The following is a 15,520-nucleotide window of genomic DNA, read 5'->3' on the forward strand; positions in this document are numbered from 1 at the left end:
CGTACAAGGTGGAATGGAATTGTGCATCCGTGGTGCAAAGACCCCAAAACCAACCTTATGTCCAGCACCAACTGCGTCTTCTGGCACCCCCAAGGCCACCCCCAGGTACACAGGTCCCCGACATGGACACGGACGACTCTGCCAAGCTGCCATAACCCTAACGGTTTCGTCATGTGAAAACAGCATAAAACCAGCAAAGGGAAGAGGTGTATGGGGCAGGTTCGAGGGGGAACCAGGCGCGAGCCTCCAGCGGCCCCTCCCAGCGGGCTCAGGCACAGCACGTAGCCCTCCCAGCGGTGACACATGACAACAACACGCAGCCATCGCCAACGTGCACGGCTGCGTACCTGTGCAGCTGCCCTCCCCCAAGCAGCGTCTGCGTGCCTCAAAGCCCCCCAACCCTAAATCCCATTGTAGCATGGTCCATCTGCATGTCACAGGGCTCAGAGTCTTGCTCCTGGAAGCCCAGGGACCCACGCTGGAGCTGTCTTTGTGCAAAGTGGATTCTTGCCTGCACACCTCGGCAGGCAAAGAACATTCCGGATTTGGACCTGCGAGTCCAAGGAGTTGTTATATGACAAGAACTGTCAGAGGTGATGTCCCCTGGGCACCCCTCCCCAGAAGCATCGTGCATCCTGAGTGCCGCTAATTGTCCTACGTCGCACGGGACAACACCCCGCGCCACAGGGACACCCGTCCCGGGAGGCTCAGCAGTGAGGACGTGTAAACACCGTGTTCAGACGCCAGCCTCCGAGAGACGCTCTCTCGCAGTGCAAACAGGGGACATGCTTTCTCTAACGCGTCCGTGTTTTAGGTCCACGTCTTGCACTGACCGCGACCTTTTTCTGGCTTTGTGTTTGGGTCCGCGCTGCAACAAGGAGCGCCAACAGCAAATATGCTCGCCAGCTAGGCACGGTGCCCCCCGACCCTTGGTGTGAGCCACTCTTGCAGCAGAACCTTGTCCCCCGAGCAAGCTCGAGAGGACCAACGCGACACAAAAGCGGAGGGCCACCTCCGGGCAAGACTTCCAGACGCCATCGGCGGGGAACGTGCCCAGGCACAGGGCCCTCGTGAACGCAGGGAAGGCCGCGCCATGACTCCGCAGGGCCCCTGCCCGGAAGGCAACCCAAATCCCACTGCAGACAGCCAAGGAGCTCAACCCCGGGGCACATCCTCAATGCATTGTCTCCGTCTGCAAACCCATCACGAGCACGTCTTACTGAGGTCCTGCTCGCACCCAGGACCTAGGAAGAGAGGACACACCACCGGCCACTTGCCCTTTTTTTTTTTTTTTACCAATACTGAGGCACTTCCTGGTCAATCTGCTGCCGACTTATTGATTCCTTGTTTATTAGCTTTTTTCTTTTAACATTTAATTTTGAAGTACCTCAACCTTGGTAAAATTCACATAACATAGACGTCACCGCTGTGCAGTGCATGATTTGGAGGCAAGGACCGTATTTACGGGTTTGCAACCGTCCCCTGTACCCACCGCCAGGGTATCTGCAATCCCCCACCAAAAGGAGACGACGGCCCGTGCCCTATTCCTCCCGTCCCCCAGCCCCTGGCATCATGAACCTGCTTTCTGCCTCCACGGATTTGCTGATTTGGGGCATATCCCATCAATGGGGTGGCACACGGTGTGGTCTTGGGTGCTGAGGGTGCTCGCCTGCAGCATCACGGCCTCAGGGTCTATCCATGGGGCAGGGGGTGTTAGGGTTGGGCTCTTTTTCCTGCCTGAGTACTATTCCCCTGGGCGGATGGACGGACGCATATATTTATCTGTCCACCTGCTGACGAATGATGATCGTAAACACTTCATTCCGTCATACTCAAACGCCCTTTTTACATGGTTATATCAATGATTTTTTAAAAAAGATTTTATGTATTTCAGAGAGTTTGCATGAATTGGCAAGGAGCCCGATGCGGGGCTCGATCCCAGGACCCTGGGATCATGACCTGAGCCGAAGGCAGAGGCTTTAACACACTGAGACACCCAGGTGCCCCGGCAATCTGCATTTTTAACAAGTGCCTCAGTGTTTTATTTTATTTCATTGTTATTTATTTTATTATTTTACATTTTGTTAATTTATTTTATTTTATTTTATGCATTTTATTTTATATTTGATTAATTTATTTGACTTTCATTCCATTTTATTTTATATTTTATTAATTTATTTTAACTAATTTTATCTTATTAATTTTTTATTTCATTTTATTTTGTTTTATTTATTTTATTTTATGTTTTATTAATTTATTTCATTTCATTTTATTTATTTCATTGTATTCTATTTTGTTTTGTTTTATTTCATTGTATTGTATTTTATTTTATATTTTACTAATTTATTTTAACAAATTAATTTTATCTTATTAATTTATTTCATTTCATTTTATTTTATTTTGTTTTGTTTGTTTTATGCATTTTATTTTATATTTTATTGATTTATTTTATTTCATTTTAATTTCATTGTACTCTATTTTGTTTTGTTTTATTTCATGGTATTGTATTTTATTTTATATTTTATTAACTTATTTTATTTCATTTCGTTTTTTTATTTCCCTGTATTTTTTTGGTATTATGCCATGTCATATCATACCCTATCATATCATATTATCTTACATTACTGGTCATTTCTGGTGAGTCTGGGTGGTACCTCCAGGACACCGGCTTTAACCCGTGTCCCCAGACTCACGGGGAAACGTCCTTGTCCATCCTGAGCTGTGCACACAGGGCATCTTGATAGGCTCCCAACTGGTCTTGACCATCCTTGGAGACCTTAGACTCCCCCTGCCCTCCAGTGCCTCCCCAACCCACACTCCCAACCACACTGTGGGGGAAGGACCCATCTTGGGACTCCGTTTCATAAACATCGTACACTTCCTTGGGGTCTGGAGAAAACCCCGAGGTCTTTGACCCACCCAAGTTGTAATTCTCCGCCACGCTCTGCTTTCACTGATAAGGTCCCCGTCTTATCCTGGGGACCAGGCATGGAGCCTCCTGTCCCCGAAGCCATAGGCTTGGGGTCCTTGCCAGCTTGTGGGATCATTCCAACCAGCCTAACACATCCTCCCTGGGGACTCAGGGCTTGTCACCTCTCGGTACTGAAACCCCTGCAGATTCACTGCGTCCTCCTAGGGAAGTCCTCGTGGCCTAGTGTGGTGTGTATCTGGGGCCCAGAGGAACTATAGGATCCTTCTGGCCTCCTCGGGGACGTCCCATATGGGCCCCTTCCTTGTCCTGTGACAAACAGATGCACACTTCATGCCGTACGGGGAAACGCCGCTGGTTCAAACCCTCCCTCTCCCCACGACCTGCGTCATTCCTTGCCATCTTCACGTGTCTTCTCCCCACCCCGACTTTGGAAGAAGCGAGCCCGGAAAACGTTGTCACGGGCTCTCGGGAATCTCATGAGCGCCCTGATGTGTGCACAGAGAGCTGCAGGGATGTTGTGGCCCTGGGCACTAGGAGGCTCTCAGCGCTGTGGTGGACATCCTGGGTCCTGGGTGGACCTTCTTCTTCTGGTGCAGGTGATGCTACCTCCAAGTGCTGTGGTCCTCACACCCTCGAGGGGGCAGGGGTTCCTGGACCACGGTGGCCTTGGGCAGCGAGTGGCCGGTCCCCCAAAGTTACCCCGGCACGAATCCCACCCCGCCACGCCCCAGTTGCCGTGACTGTGCGCCATGGTAGAACACCAAGGGCTTTGCAGGTGGAATTCTGGTGCGGACCTAAAAATAGGCCGGTGATCCTGGATTGACCTGGTGAGACCTTCCTAAGCCCAAAAGCCCTCAGACGCAGAGGACTGGGTGCCACGGGAGTCACAGAGACGGGGCAGGAGGGGGAACTGTCGACATTCCAAGAGTGGGCTGTGGGGGGACCTGCTAGGACCAACGGTTTGCCCCCTGCTGACAGCTGTGCCCCAGAAATAGGAACCTTAGCCCCACAATCGCCAGGATCCCGCTTCCGCTCGGGACATCCTTGAGGACTGGTTCATGAGATGGGGGTCCCCTCAGACTCTTGCTAGAAGCACCTAGAGAAGCCCGTGGCTATCAGCACAGGTCACGGCTCTAGGAAACTCCTGGGAACAGAGACAGTTGGAAGGGGGACTGGGGAAAGTAGACGAGGGGTCTTTAGGGTCACCCCAGACACTGGCTGGCTGTGGGTAACAAGCCTGTCCTTCTGTCTGTTTCTGGACACTGAGATATCCCACTCTCTCCGCTTCCTGCTGGCGTCCCAGCCCAGACCCTAGATCAGAGGACTCCCACTAGGATCCCTTCAGACCTCACCCAGACCCCAGGCCCCCGGCCCAGGGACCCCACCTGGATCTTGGATCCCTGTCCACAGACCCCCACCCTTGACTCCATTCAGACCCTGGACCCCCACTCCTGGAGTCATCCTGCACCAGGAACGGGTGGGCCAGAGCTGCCCACCCCACACACCAGGGAGTGGACAGGGGCAGAAGGTACGGTCACTGTCCCTGATCCTGTTTGTGGGGTGCACCTGGCCCAGCCGGGCAGGCCCATACTCCCACGTGGCAGGGGATCCTGGAAAGGCTATTTGGCCTCAGTTTCTCAGAAGGTCGCAAAAGCCAGAATGAGCCTTCCTAATTCAGCTGGGGGGATGCACCAAGCAGGGGTGAGTCCCTACTGTCTCAGATCCCCATGGGAAGCCAGTCCCCTGACCTGAGGAAGGGGGTCCAGCTGCGGGCCAGGTGCTGGGGGACAACGGTAGCCCTGGGCTAGGGGGCCCCCTGCAGTCAAGGCCTGGTGGGTTCGGGTCCTAGGTGATGGAGTTGGGTGAGATCCCCGGACTCAGTGGAGAGGTGTGGGATCCTCTGTGTTGGATCTTGGCAGGGGTGGGTGGTCTCGGCTGGTGTTGCGAAGGATGCAAGTCTGGAATGCACTGGCTGTTACAATGGGGGGGCATGTGACCGGGGGTCCTGGACCTTGGCAGGCCTGACGTTCTTGTGGGGCCAGGTTTAGGTGTCCCTTCAGAAGGTTCTGGGTAGGGGTTGGGGCGGGGGCGTGGTTAGTCGCAGTGCAAGTCCAATGATCCAAGAAGGGGTCTGCACAGGATTGGGGGTCGGGTGGGTTCCAGGGTCTGGGCGGGGACCAGGGCTGGGGTCTTCGACGGTTCCGGGGAGGGGGTGGGGAATCTGGGTGGGGGTCCCTACTCTAGGGACTGCTAGGACCACTACTCCTACTGAAGAGTGGGATCAGGAAGGGTCCGGAAGGGGTCCCAGGTCGGGGACCGGGTCCAGGGGAGGGGTCAGTCCGCAGGGTTCTGGGGTCTGGGTGAGGGAGTGGGGGCCCTGGGCCTGTGTCCGGGGTCATGGTCCCTGGGAAAGGTCTGATGGATCTTGGCGGGGCGGACAGGTGTCCTCGGGCAGGGTCCAGGAGTCTCGGTGGAACCGGGGCGGGGTCTCCGAGTCCGGTCAGTGTTCAGAAAGGGTTCTGGGGTTGGGGCGGGGTTGGGGAAGGGTCCCTGGGCGGAGTCCGGGGTCGGGGCGGGGTTGCGGGGATCGAGGCGGGGTCAGGGAGGAGTCCCGGGGTCGGGGCGGGGTTCTGGGGATCGGGGCGGGTCGGGGAGGGGTCTCCGGGTCGGACCCGGGGCCGGAGCGGGGTTCCGAGGGTCTGGGCGGGGTCGGGGAGGGGTCCCGGAGCGGGGTCCGGGGTCGGGGCGGGGTTTCGGGGGCCTGGGCGGGGTCGCGGAGGGGTACTGGGGGCCTGGGCGGGGTCCGGAAGGGGTCCCGGGGCGGGGTCGGGGTCGGGGCGGGGTTCCGTGGGCCTGGGCGGGGTCAGGGAGGGGTCCCCGGGTCGGGCCCGGGGCCGGGGCGGGGTTCCGAGGGCCTGGGCGGGGTCAGGGAGGGGTCCCGGGGCGGGGTCCGGGGTCGGGGCGGGGTTCCGTGGGCCTGGGCGGGGTCAGGGAGGGGTCCCCGGGTCGGGCCCGGGGCCGGGGCGGGGTTCCGGGGTCCTGGGCGGGGTCGGGGAGGGGTCCCGGGGCGGGGTCCTGGTTCGCGGCCCGGGGCGAGCAGGCGGGCGGGCGCGGAGGGCGGGCCGCGCGGGCGCGTTTCCGCCGGCCGGTGTCGCGCCGGGTCCCGGGGGCGGGCGGCGGCGGGCGGCGCGGAAGCGGCGTCCGGGCAGCCATGTCGCCTTTGTCTGCGGCGCGGGCGGCCCTGCGGGTCTACGCGGTGGGCGCGGCGGTGATCCTGGCGCAGCTGCTGCGGCGCTGCCTCGGGGGCTTCGCGGAACCAGGTCAGCAGGGCGCGGGCGCGCGGGCGCGCGGGCGGGGGGCCGCGGGCAGGGACGGGGGGCGGCGGGGGCGCTGGCGACAGCGGGCGGAGGCGCGCTCGTCGCGCGGCGGGACCCGGGGCGGGGGGCGCGGGCGGGCTGGCGGCGGGGGAGGCGCGCGGCGGGGGCTGGGGAGGCCGAGCGCGCCCCGCGTGCCTCTCGTGCGCGCGCGTCTCGGCTGCCCGCTCGCGCCTGCCCCGGGGCCGGGGTCTGCCGGAAGCCCGCGACCTCGGCCTCCGGGGTCACGGCCGGGCCCGCGCGCGCGCGCGCCCCGATCCCCTCCTCGCGCCCCCCGACCTCGGGCTGTGCGCGCGCCGGCGGGGGTCGTGCGGAGAGCGCGCGCGCGCGGGCCGGGAGCGCGGCGGGGAAGCCCCGGAGGCTCCCCCCTTCCAGCCGGACGTTAGGCGGCAGCGGCCTTCCCGGAAGGCCTGGCCGCGGCGTCGCGGGGCCCAGCGCGGCCCGGGGCACTGGGGAGCCCGGCCGGTGCTATGGGGACCAATGCCTGCCGGGAGCCAACTCCGCGCCGCTGCCTGGAACACCGCCGCGCCCTCCCCAGGCCTCGGGGTCGCGACCCGCTCGAGCTCTGGTAAGCCCCGCGGGACCTCCGGCGTGCGCCCTGGGTCTGCACAGACACATGCCCGGGGCCGCCAAGCCACAATCCCGGAGGCCTTCCTGCGTGCGCGGCTGCGCGGGGACGCACAGGAGCCCTCGCCTGTGGGCGCAGCCAGGGCAGTTTATTTTTAGGTGACAAATAAGTGTTTTCCAAAACAAGGTTTTCCGTGGGAACTGGGGTGGGGAGCGGCCTCGTAGCTGAGCGCGTTCCCGCCGGGCCTAGGAGGAGAGCCGGGCTCTGAGCGCGACTTGTGCGGTTACCGAGTGTGCGAGGGGGTCGGCTCCCCTCTGCAGCTGCACACGCAGCATCTGTCCTCGCCAGCATACACTTGACCTTCGGCCAGCGCTGCTGTGACGAGACCACCTTCACCTACATGTTGCTTTTCCTTTTTGTGTGTGCTTTTGCTTGCCTTTTTTTTTTTTTTGGATACGGAGTGCACAGTCCCATAAGTGATTTTTTCATCCCATTTCTTCCTCTCCCTTCCTTGGAAGAACCCAGCATCCAGGGTTGACAACACACAAAAACCACGTGTGCGTGTGCGTGCACCCTGTGTGCCCTGGGTCAGGTTTCTGGGCTTTTCCTGGTTATGTTTTGGGGGCCGTCAGAAGTTATAAGCGGATTTTTCAGTGTGTGCCAACCCCCACGTGCTTGCAGGGGTCAGCCGCCGCCTCTGAATTCCTTTGTCTACCCATTCACGAGGGAGGGGGTCCCACCTGGAGAACCTCGGCTCTGAGTAGGAACAAGACATTTTCCAGGGAGCCCTACCTTCCCAGACCTCCAGCCAGGGAAATGACACTTTGTTTTTTCTCCAGGGGAGCTTTTAACTTGGGTGATAACACTGGAATTTGTGCATTTTTTTTTCCCCCTTAAAACGTATGTATACGCATTAGAAGTGAATGCAGGGTAAGAGCGAGTAGGCATTCCAGGGCTTGGGGACTGGGAAGTCAACATGTGTCCTTTCAATCAGCTTGTAAACTGAGGAACAACGAGAAACAGCCCCAGACCCATCGAGTACCCTGGCTTACAGGTACCCGTCTGGTTTCGCTCTGAGACGGGTCTTGTCACCTGCCTAGGAGCCCGGACCGGGAGCTTCCCGGCAAGACAGGGTCGATCTGGGAATGGAATTTTAGCCTTGGACGTTGCGCCCCTGTACGGGCACACCGAAACGTGCGTTTGCAAAACTTGTTTGCCGTGTGCAGCCGGGGGTGGCGTGCTCTGTTCTTTCTACTTGTTGGTTTAAAACAAACAAATAAAAATTTGTTGAAATACAGAATCCTCGTGAAGGCATGTGCCAGGCAGAGGTATCTTTCTGGGTGTTCTAGAAGACGAACCTTTATACATAAGGACGGACTTTAACTTGCTGGCCCTCGGCGAGCCCCAGCCTGTCTGTGGTCTCAGGAACGATTTTAGGTACTGGTGGGAGCGCGTCCCCGCCGCGGGTGTGCTGGTGGCCCACATCTCCAAGCCGCAAACCAGGGCTTTGCCTTTTAAAGCTTTTCTGATCTGCCTCTTACTGCACTGGGCGTTTGGACAAGAGCCGCTGAACTCTGCCCTAGGCGTCCAGCTAAGCAGTAACAAAGATCCAGTTCCCATTTCCAGCTGGAAATAACTCAACTTTTTTTTTTTTTTTTTTTTTTTTTAAATCCCAGACTAGGAGGATGGTCTTGGACCTTTTAGAAAGGGGAGTACGTGGCGGCACCTTCGAGGTCTGCTTCCACTTGGATTGTAGGAAGAAAGAAAGCAGAGTGCAGCCGTCTTAAGTGTTAAGAGGTGTTATTTTCTTAACATTTGTCCAAAAGCAAGATCCTTTAGAGACTCGGGTGGGATGGTCGCGCCTCTTCCGAGACGGTCTGATTTCCAGGTTCTCTGTCTTCTCCAGACTGTATCTTGGTGTCCCACACGGGGAGGTGTGTCTCTTCGTCGTATCTTAAAATACACGAGCTAATGACCGCATTTTGTATCCGATCGGGACCCCCAAATCTCAAGCTCTGGCCGAAGGGCTGCTCCAAGTTGCCCCAATCTTAGATGCATGGTCACGGGGGTGGGATTCACAAGGGTGATCCGTTGGAAAGGAAACATCTCGATGCATCCGTGGGTTCTGAAATGGAGATTTTGGATGGAATTTTCCTTAAACATTCCGTGGGGGCGGATGGACGCGTGAGTGGCTCCGTCGGGGAAGCGTCTGCCTTCGACTCAGATCATGATCCCAGGGTGCTGGGATCGAGTCCCGCGTTGGGTTCCGTGCTGGGCGTAGGGTTTTGCTTCTCCCTCTCCCTCTGCCTGCTGCTCCCCTGTTGTGCCCTCTCTGTCTGTCAAATAAATAAATAAAATCCTACAAGCAAATTCCATGGGACGTCGGCAGGCTCCCTGATAATACGGACAACGGACTCGTTCATGCGTGCTAAACCTGTGACGGCCATACCCACCTCAAAGTATGTCAGCCAGCCCACTTACGGAGCTATTTTGGGAGGACTCCTAGTTTCCAGACTACAGGGCGTTGGAGCGCCTATCCAGGGAAAGTAGATTCTTGTTGGTTTTGTGCGCACGTGGACATGAACAGGGTCTCTAGGGAGGTGAAATCGCGGGGGGGGGGTATTCAAACTTCATGATCGAGGGTCCCTTTGCTCTCCAAAAAAAGGAAGGACCCCAAAGGACCATTTGTTAGGCCAGTTTTGCCTGCCAGGAGTTAAACCAGAAATTTAAAACATATTTAAGATCGTGTTTAAAATAACAAAGACAAGCCAGTTGCTTGTAACTACCAGTGATACGGGTTTTTCAGATACTAAATAACTCCACTCTCCATGATAGAGTTCTCCATAAGGTAGTGAGCCCTAGTGACCCTGACCGACGCCACTGGGAGCCGAGCGGTACGGATGGTGGCGGAAAGACAGCCCGGTCCAGTGGCTGTCCAGGGGCTCACGGGAAACCTCCCCCGTCCTCGTCACCTGCTTTCCTAGGGGACCCCAGAGACTGTGACCTAAGTGATCTGACTGGGCTTACGGAAGGTGCGGCTTTGGGGGTCCTCTTTCTGCAAATCGTGGCCTCCTCGTCTCTCAGCTCCGTCCCTGCAGTTGGTCACAGTGACCATGTCCTCTGTCCAGCCCAGGTACCATGATGCCCGCTTAGCCTGCGTGTTGTGACGTCTTCCAGGAAGACCTCATGTGGACCCGCGTGGCGGGGTGTGGCTCTCGGACGTGGGGGGCATTTCCGGCATGATGTTGACGCTCAGTATCTTTTAAGGTTTTACCCTTGTCTTAGGAGTGCTCTGAGTAAGCCTTACCTTAGTACCACTGGCTTAGAAGGTCAAAAATTCATCCTTTCTGAGCTCTGGACAGCATAGTCAGATCGAGGCAAGGCAGGGCTACTGAGATCCAGGCGGTGCAGGGCCAGGCTCCCTCCAGAAGCTGTAGGAGCGGGTCTTTCCTGCTTTTTTCAGCTTCTTGGGGCTCCTGGCTGGTGCCCGCATCCCTTCCATGACCTTATGACATTTCACTTAATCACACCTGGGGCCTATTTCAAATAAGGTTCCATTCACAGGTTCTGGGAGTGCCCGAATTCTGGTGGGGGGCACTGTGTCATCCCCGCTAGACATCGAGATTGCGTTCAGGACATGCTCCTGATACTCAGAAAATGCCTGGTTGGTGTGGTTTCTTTTTTAACCCCCCTGAGCACTGTACAGTGGGTGGGAAGGTTGCAGACTCAACACACACCTTTGAATAGAACCCAGCTGCTGTTCTGAGGGTGTCCCTGCCCTGATCGGTGGGACAGGATGAGGGGGCATCAGGGACTGTAGGAACCTTGGGGGCTTGGCTTCTAAGTCAACTCCCCTTTGAGAGTCTGGTGATGCTGAAACCGGGGCACAGCACAGCCAATGTGTGTCTGTGCGCACAGGTATGACGGCCCCCCGGTGGGCGTTGTCAGAAGCTCCTTTCACGGGATCAAGATGTCCATTACTGTCCCACTAAAGTTACCGATGACGGATGTGCCAAAGATAAAAGGACCACATGCCACGTTCCAAAAGGCATCATTTGGAAAACGTAAAATTTGGGAAGGAAAAAAAAAAAAAAAGGAAAGAAAACATAAAATTTGGAGGAAAAAAAAAAAGTTGCCATGCCTCTTAGCCAACTTAAAGACTGCTTTGTCTGAATTAAAAACCGTTTTTGCTTCTTGGATACCCGGGACCAACCTCGGAGATGTGGTGCTTCACATGGTTGTTCACAAGGAGGCTTGAGGTGCTGGTGCTGGTGGGTCCTCCTGGGCTGGTGGCCGAGCTGAGGCACGTAGGCTTCGGTGGGCCGCCAGCAGTTTGTTCCCCCGGAAAGTGACCCTGCCTGGCTGGTGGCAAGATGGTGGACAGCCTAGCGCAGGAAACGGTAAACAGCCGAGGTGGGCCAGGTGCTGTAAAGACTGAGAAACTCAAAGACGTACATGTTTTCAGCCGCGCGGACTCCCGTGCGCGTAGGAGCTCAGATGCGCGCATTTTCAGACGTGTGGTGTCTTGCGCGCACCTCGGGCGTTTTGAGATGCGTGGAGTTGTGCGCGCATTGGCGCTCAGAAGCGCACGTTTTCAGACGCGTGGAGTCGTGCGCGCGTTGGCGCTCAGAAGCGCGCGTTTTCAGACGCGTGGAGTCGTGCGCGTGTTGGCGCTCAGATGCGCGCGTTTTCAGACGCGTGGAGTCGTGTGCGCGTTGGAGCTCAGATGCGCACGTTTTCAGACACTTGGAGTTGCTGTGCACGCCGCACCTAGGAGTGACCTGCAGCAAAGAGGTGCTCATCTGTCAGAGCGCACCCTCCGCTTTCCAAAGGCCATGCGCACCGGGAAAGGCCGTCCCGTGGTGTCCCTCTGCCCTGCGGCTTGGGAGGAGACAGCTGCTTCGGCATGTGGCATGCGCTCGCTCCTCGCAGGGCACCCCCCTGTGCCTGGACCCATTCTCATGCTGTGTTTGTCTTGCTGCTTCTCAGCAGGTGCGCAGGAATGAGTGGAGGCCCCGCAAGCGGGCCGCGGTGCAGAAGCCATGGAGGCGAAAGGCCTGGACCCGTCCCAGACAGACCTCAAGCTAGTGGCCCACCCGCGCGCCAAGAGCAAAGTGTGGAAGTACTTCGGCTTCGACACCAACGCCGAGGGATGCATCTTGCAGTGGAAGAAGATATACTGTCGCATCTGCATGGCCCAGATCGCCTATTCCGGCAACACGTCCAACCTCTCCTATCACCTGGAGAAGAATCACCCCGACGAGTTCTGTGAGTTCGTGAAGAGCAACACGGAGCAGATGCGCGAAGCCTTTGCCACTGCCTTCTCCAAGCTGAAGCCCGAGGCGTCACAGCTGACCCCGCCGGACACGCTGGCCACCAAGGCCGGCCATGGCCATGAGAGCAAGCGGCAGCAGGAGCTCACGGCTGCCGTCATCGGCCTCATCTGCGAGGGGCTGTATCCCGCGTCCATCGTGGACGAGCCCACGTTCAAGGTGTTGCTGAAGACAGCCGACCCCAGGTATGAGCTGCCCAGCAGGAAATTCTTGTGCAGCAAGGCCATCCCTGAGAAGTACGGTGCCGTCCGCGAGGCCGTCCTCAAGGAGCTCAGCGACGCGTCCTGGTGCGGCATCTCCACGGACATGTGGAGGAGCGAGAACCAGAATCGAGCCTATGTCACGCTGGCCGCCCACTTCCTGGGCGGCGGGGCCCCCGGCTGCCTGTCCGTGGGCTCCCGCTGCCTGAAGACCTTCGAGGTCCCCGAGGACAACACGGCCGAGTCCATCACCAGGGTCCTGTACGAGGCCTTCATCGAGTGGGGCATCAGCGCGAAGGTGTTTGGGGCCACCACGGACTGCGGCAAGGACATCGTGAAGGCGTGCTCCCTGCTGGACATCTCCGTGCAGATGCCCTGCCTGGGACAGACGTTCAACGCGGGCATCCAGCAGGCCCTGCAGCTGCCCAAGCTGGCCGGGCTGCTGGCCCGCTGCCGCAAGCTGGTGGAGTACTTCCAGCAGTCCACGGTGGCCATGTACATGCTCTACGAGAAGCAGAAGCAGCAGAACATGGCGCACTGTATGCTGGTCAGCAACCGCGTGGCCTGGTGGGGTAGCACGCTGGCCATGCTCCAGCGCCTCAAGGAGCAGCAGTTTGTGATTGCGGGCGTGCTGGTGGAGGACAGCAACAACCACCACCTGATGCTGGAGGCCTCCGAGTGGGCCACCATTGAGGGCCTGGTGGAGCTGCTGCAGCCCTTCAAGCAGGTGGCCGAGATGCTCTCCGCCTCCAAGTACCCCACCATCAGCATGGTGAAGCCTCTCTTGCACATGCTGCTGAACACCACGCTGAACATCAAGGAGACGGACTGCAAGGAGCTCAGCATGGCCAAGGAGGTCATCGCCAAGGAGCTGTCCAAGACCTACCAGGAGGCGCCCGAGATCGACATGTTCCTGAACGTGGCCACCTTCCTGGACCCCCGCTACAAGCGCCTGCCCTTCCTGTCTGCCTTCGAGAGGCAGCAGGTGGAGAACAGGGTGGTGGAGGAGGCCAAGGGCCTGCTGGACAAGGTCAAAGACGGCGGCGGCTACCGGGCGGCTGAGGACAAGATGTACGCACTGCCCGAGGAGCCGCCGGTGAAGAAGTTGGTGCTGGCGTCCACGCCGCCGCCCACCAGCGTCATCAACAGCATGCTGGCCGAGATCTTCTGCCAGACGGGGGGCGTGGAGGACCAGGAGGAGTGGCACGCGCAGGTGGTGGAGGAACTCAGCAACTTCAAGTCCCAGAAGGTGCTGGGCCTCAACGAGGACCCCCTCAAGTGGTGGTCCGACCGCCTGGCGCTCTTCCCCGTGCTGCCCAAGGTGCTGCAGAAATATTGGTGCGTGGCGGCCACGCGCGTCTTCCCGGAGCGGCTCTTCGGCACCTCCGCCAACGTGGTCAGCGCCAAGAGGAACAGGCTCGCCCCGGCACACGTGGACGAGCAGATTTTCCTGTACGAGAACGCGCGCAGCGGCGCGGAGGCCGAGCCCGAGGACGAGGACGAAGGGGAGTGGGGCCTGGATCACGAGCAGGTGTTCCCCCTCGGGGACGCTGTGCACGCCGGCTTCTTTGGGATCAGGGACAGCGGCTTCGTGTAGGTGCCGGCGGGGTGGGGGCGGGTCACCGTGGCGCCGGCCCCCCTGCCCCCCGGGGTGCTCTGCTGTAAATACCCCCCCCCCCCCGCCCCGTTCGCGTATGCGTGGGTGGCCTTGCCAGGGGGAGCAAATGCACAGGAGAGAAAGACGGGGCTGCCGTGCCTTCCCTCTGCGAGCCCATTCGCGTCCCTGCAAAGGGGCAGAAACAGGAAGGGAAGGTTCCAGAAGTTCCCTTGTGCACCTGCTGCCTGGTGATTGCAGATAATGACTCCGGGGGCAGCACAGTCAGCAGGGACAGACGGCTGGAGGGAGGGAGCCCCCTTCCCTTCCTACATAAGTTAATTAAACATCCAGTCTCGCGCATCGTTCCCAGCCCACATGCCTTCCAAAGGCCTTCGCAGACCTGTGGCGCACGTGAGCTCAAGTTTCCTCTCCAGCGGAAGTGCGCGCCTTGCCTTTGGCACGGCCGGGGATACCACGCTCCAACCCACGCGCCCCGAGTGGAGCAACCGCAAGCTTTGGGTTTGGTGCAGAGCGTGAAAGGGGCCGTGGGGACAACGCAGGAAGAGAGGGGTCTTCTGCCTTTTGTAACATTGCTGCAATTTGCTTTGTGCGTGTGGTCCTGGTGATGCCGCTGCGCTTGGGTCCTGAGCGTTCTCGTGTGTGCCTGTGTGTGAGTGCAGGGGTGTGTGTGTGTGTGTGTGTCCCCAGGATGACCACAAGGCCCCCGGCCCTCGGGAGCCCTGCCCTGCTTTCCAAAATTACCAGGGACCCAAGTGTGCCGACGGTGATTTCGATTTCTCCAGGGGGCTGCGGACTCTTGCATTCTATCATGTCAAGGCCGCACCACAGGGGCCTGCTGATTTTTTTAAAAAAACGGACGATGGGACACTTTCGCCTTGATTTTGGGGTCGCTCCTGCTGCTCCCGGAAATCCCAGCTGCTGGTGACGTTCTGTGTGCCAGAGTCTCTCCAAGACTATCACAGACTTCTAAGGAGGCGGATGTGTCCGTGTCCTGGGGGTGTTACCCCGGTGGTGTCGACCAGGGGCGAGACTTGTATCTTGACGCATCTGACTGGGTTTGAGCCTTCCTCACGGTATCTATTTTTTGTGGGTTTTTTTTTTCCCGTTTTTTCTTATTTAACGCTTTCGAATTTGACTCTTGTTCAATAAACCCAAGAAACGGATGAGCTCCTAATTAATTGGTCTGATGTGTTTTCATTGCGGTGAAAACCCTTTCAACCAGGAGGGAGGCTTTTGTTGCTCTCTTCAAAGACATTTCCGGGCCACAAAGAACAGAGTCCATGATGCTTTGTTCTGGGGTCCTTGCAAATGACCAAGGCTGTGATCCATTCTGGATATTGGCGCATCCCAAAATGTACGTAAATAAAGCCGCCACTTGGTGACCGGCCATCTGGTGGAGGGCCTTTTGCATTTTCCTTCATGCGAGGAAGGCCGCCACTTGGTGACGTCATGCCGGGGAGCAGGCCTTTTGCATTTTCCTTCACTGGCTTGTGTT

At 58.2% G+C, this 15,520-nt stretch overlaps 2 protein-coding genes across 5 annotated transcripts in view; both read left to right on the forward strand.

The window, feature by feature from the left end:
- Positions 1 to 6,111: 6,111 nt before the first annotated feature.
- Positions 6,112 to 15,199, forward strand: LOC309856952 (E3 SUMO-protein ligase ZBED1). 2 transcript variants are annotated; one of them, XM_082718752.1, is made up of 2 exons: positions 6,112 to 6,252; positions 11,864 to 15,199. In XM_082718752.1, exon 2 carries the CDS (start codon positions 11,917 to 11,919, stop codon positions 14,002 to 14,004), a length of 2,088 nt encoding a protein of 695 aa, XP_082574878.1. In that variant the 5' UTR covers positions 6,112 to 6,252; positions 11,864 to 11,916; the 3' UTR covers positions 14,005 to 15,199. The 2 variants fall into 2 exon arrangements, with proteins under 2 accessions (XP_082574878.1, XP_082574879.1); XM_082718753.1 differs by lacking the exon at positions 6,112 to 6,252 and adding an exon at positions 6,747 to 6,874 and having other exon boundaries at positions 11,864 to 14,085.
- Positions 6,119 to 15,520, forward strand: part of LOC309856954 (polyprenol dehydrogenase-like) — a 140,486-nt gene continuing 131,084 nt past the window's right edge. The window contains exon 1 of one of the 3 annotated variants that reach the window (XM_082718762.1): positions 6,119 to 6,252. In XM_082718762.1, the coding sequence (XP_082574888.1) occupies positions 6,144 to 6,252 (109 nt within the window). In that variant the 5' untranslated portion in view covers positions 6,119 to 6,143. Of the gene's footprint in view, positions 6,253 to 6,748; positions 6,875 to 15,520 lie in introns of those variants that run through there. The other 2 variants (XM_082718764.1, XM_082718763.1) reach the window with 2 other exon arrangements.

This window comes from Mustela nivalis (genome assembly GCF_964662115.1).
Source record: "Mustela nivalis genome assembly, chromosome: Y".
Taxonomy (NCBI): Eukaryota; Metazoa; Chordata; class Mammalia; order Carnivora; family Mustelidae; genus Mustela; species Mustela nivalis.

Bases quoted from the DNA above. Each gene is read 5' to 3' on its own strand.
- LOC309856952 (XM_082718752.1), top strand. From the start codon at position 11,917: ATGGAGGCGAAAGGCCTGGACCCGTCCCAGACAGACCTCAAGCTAGTG.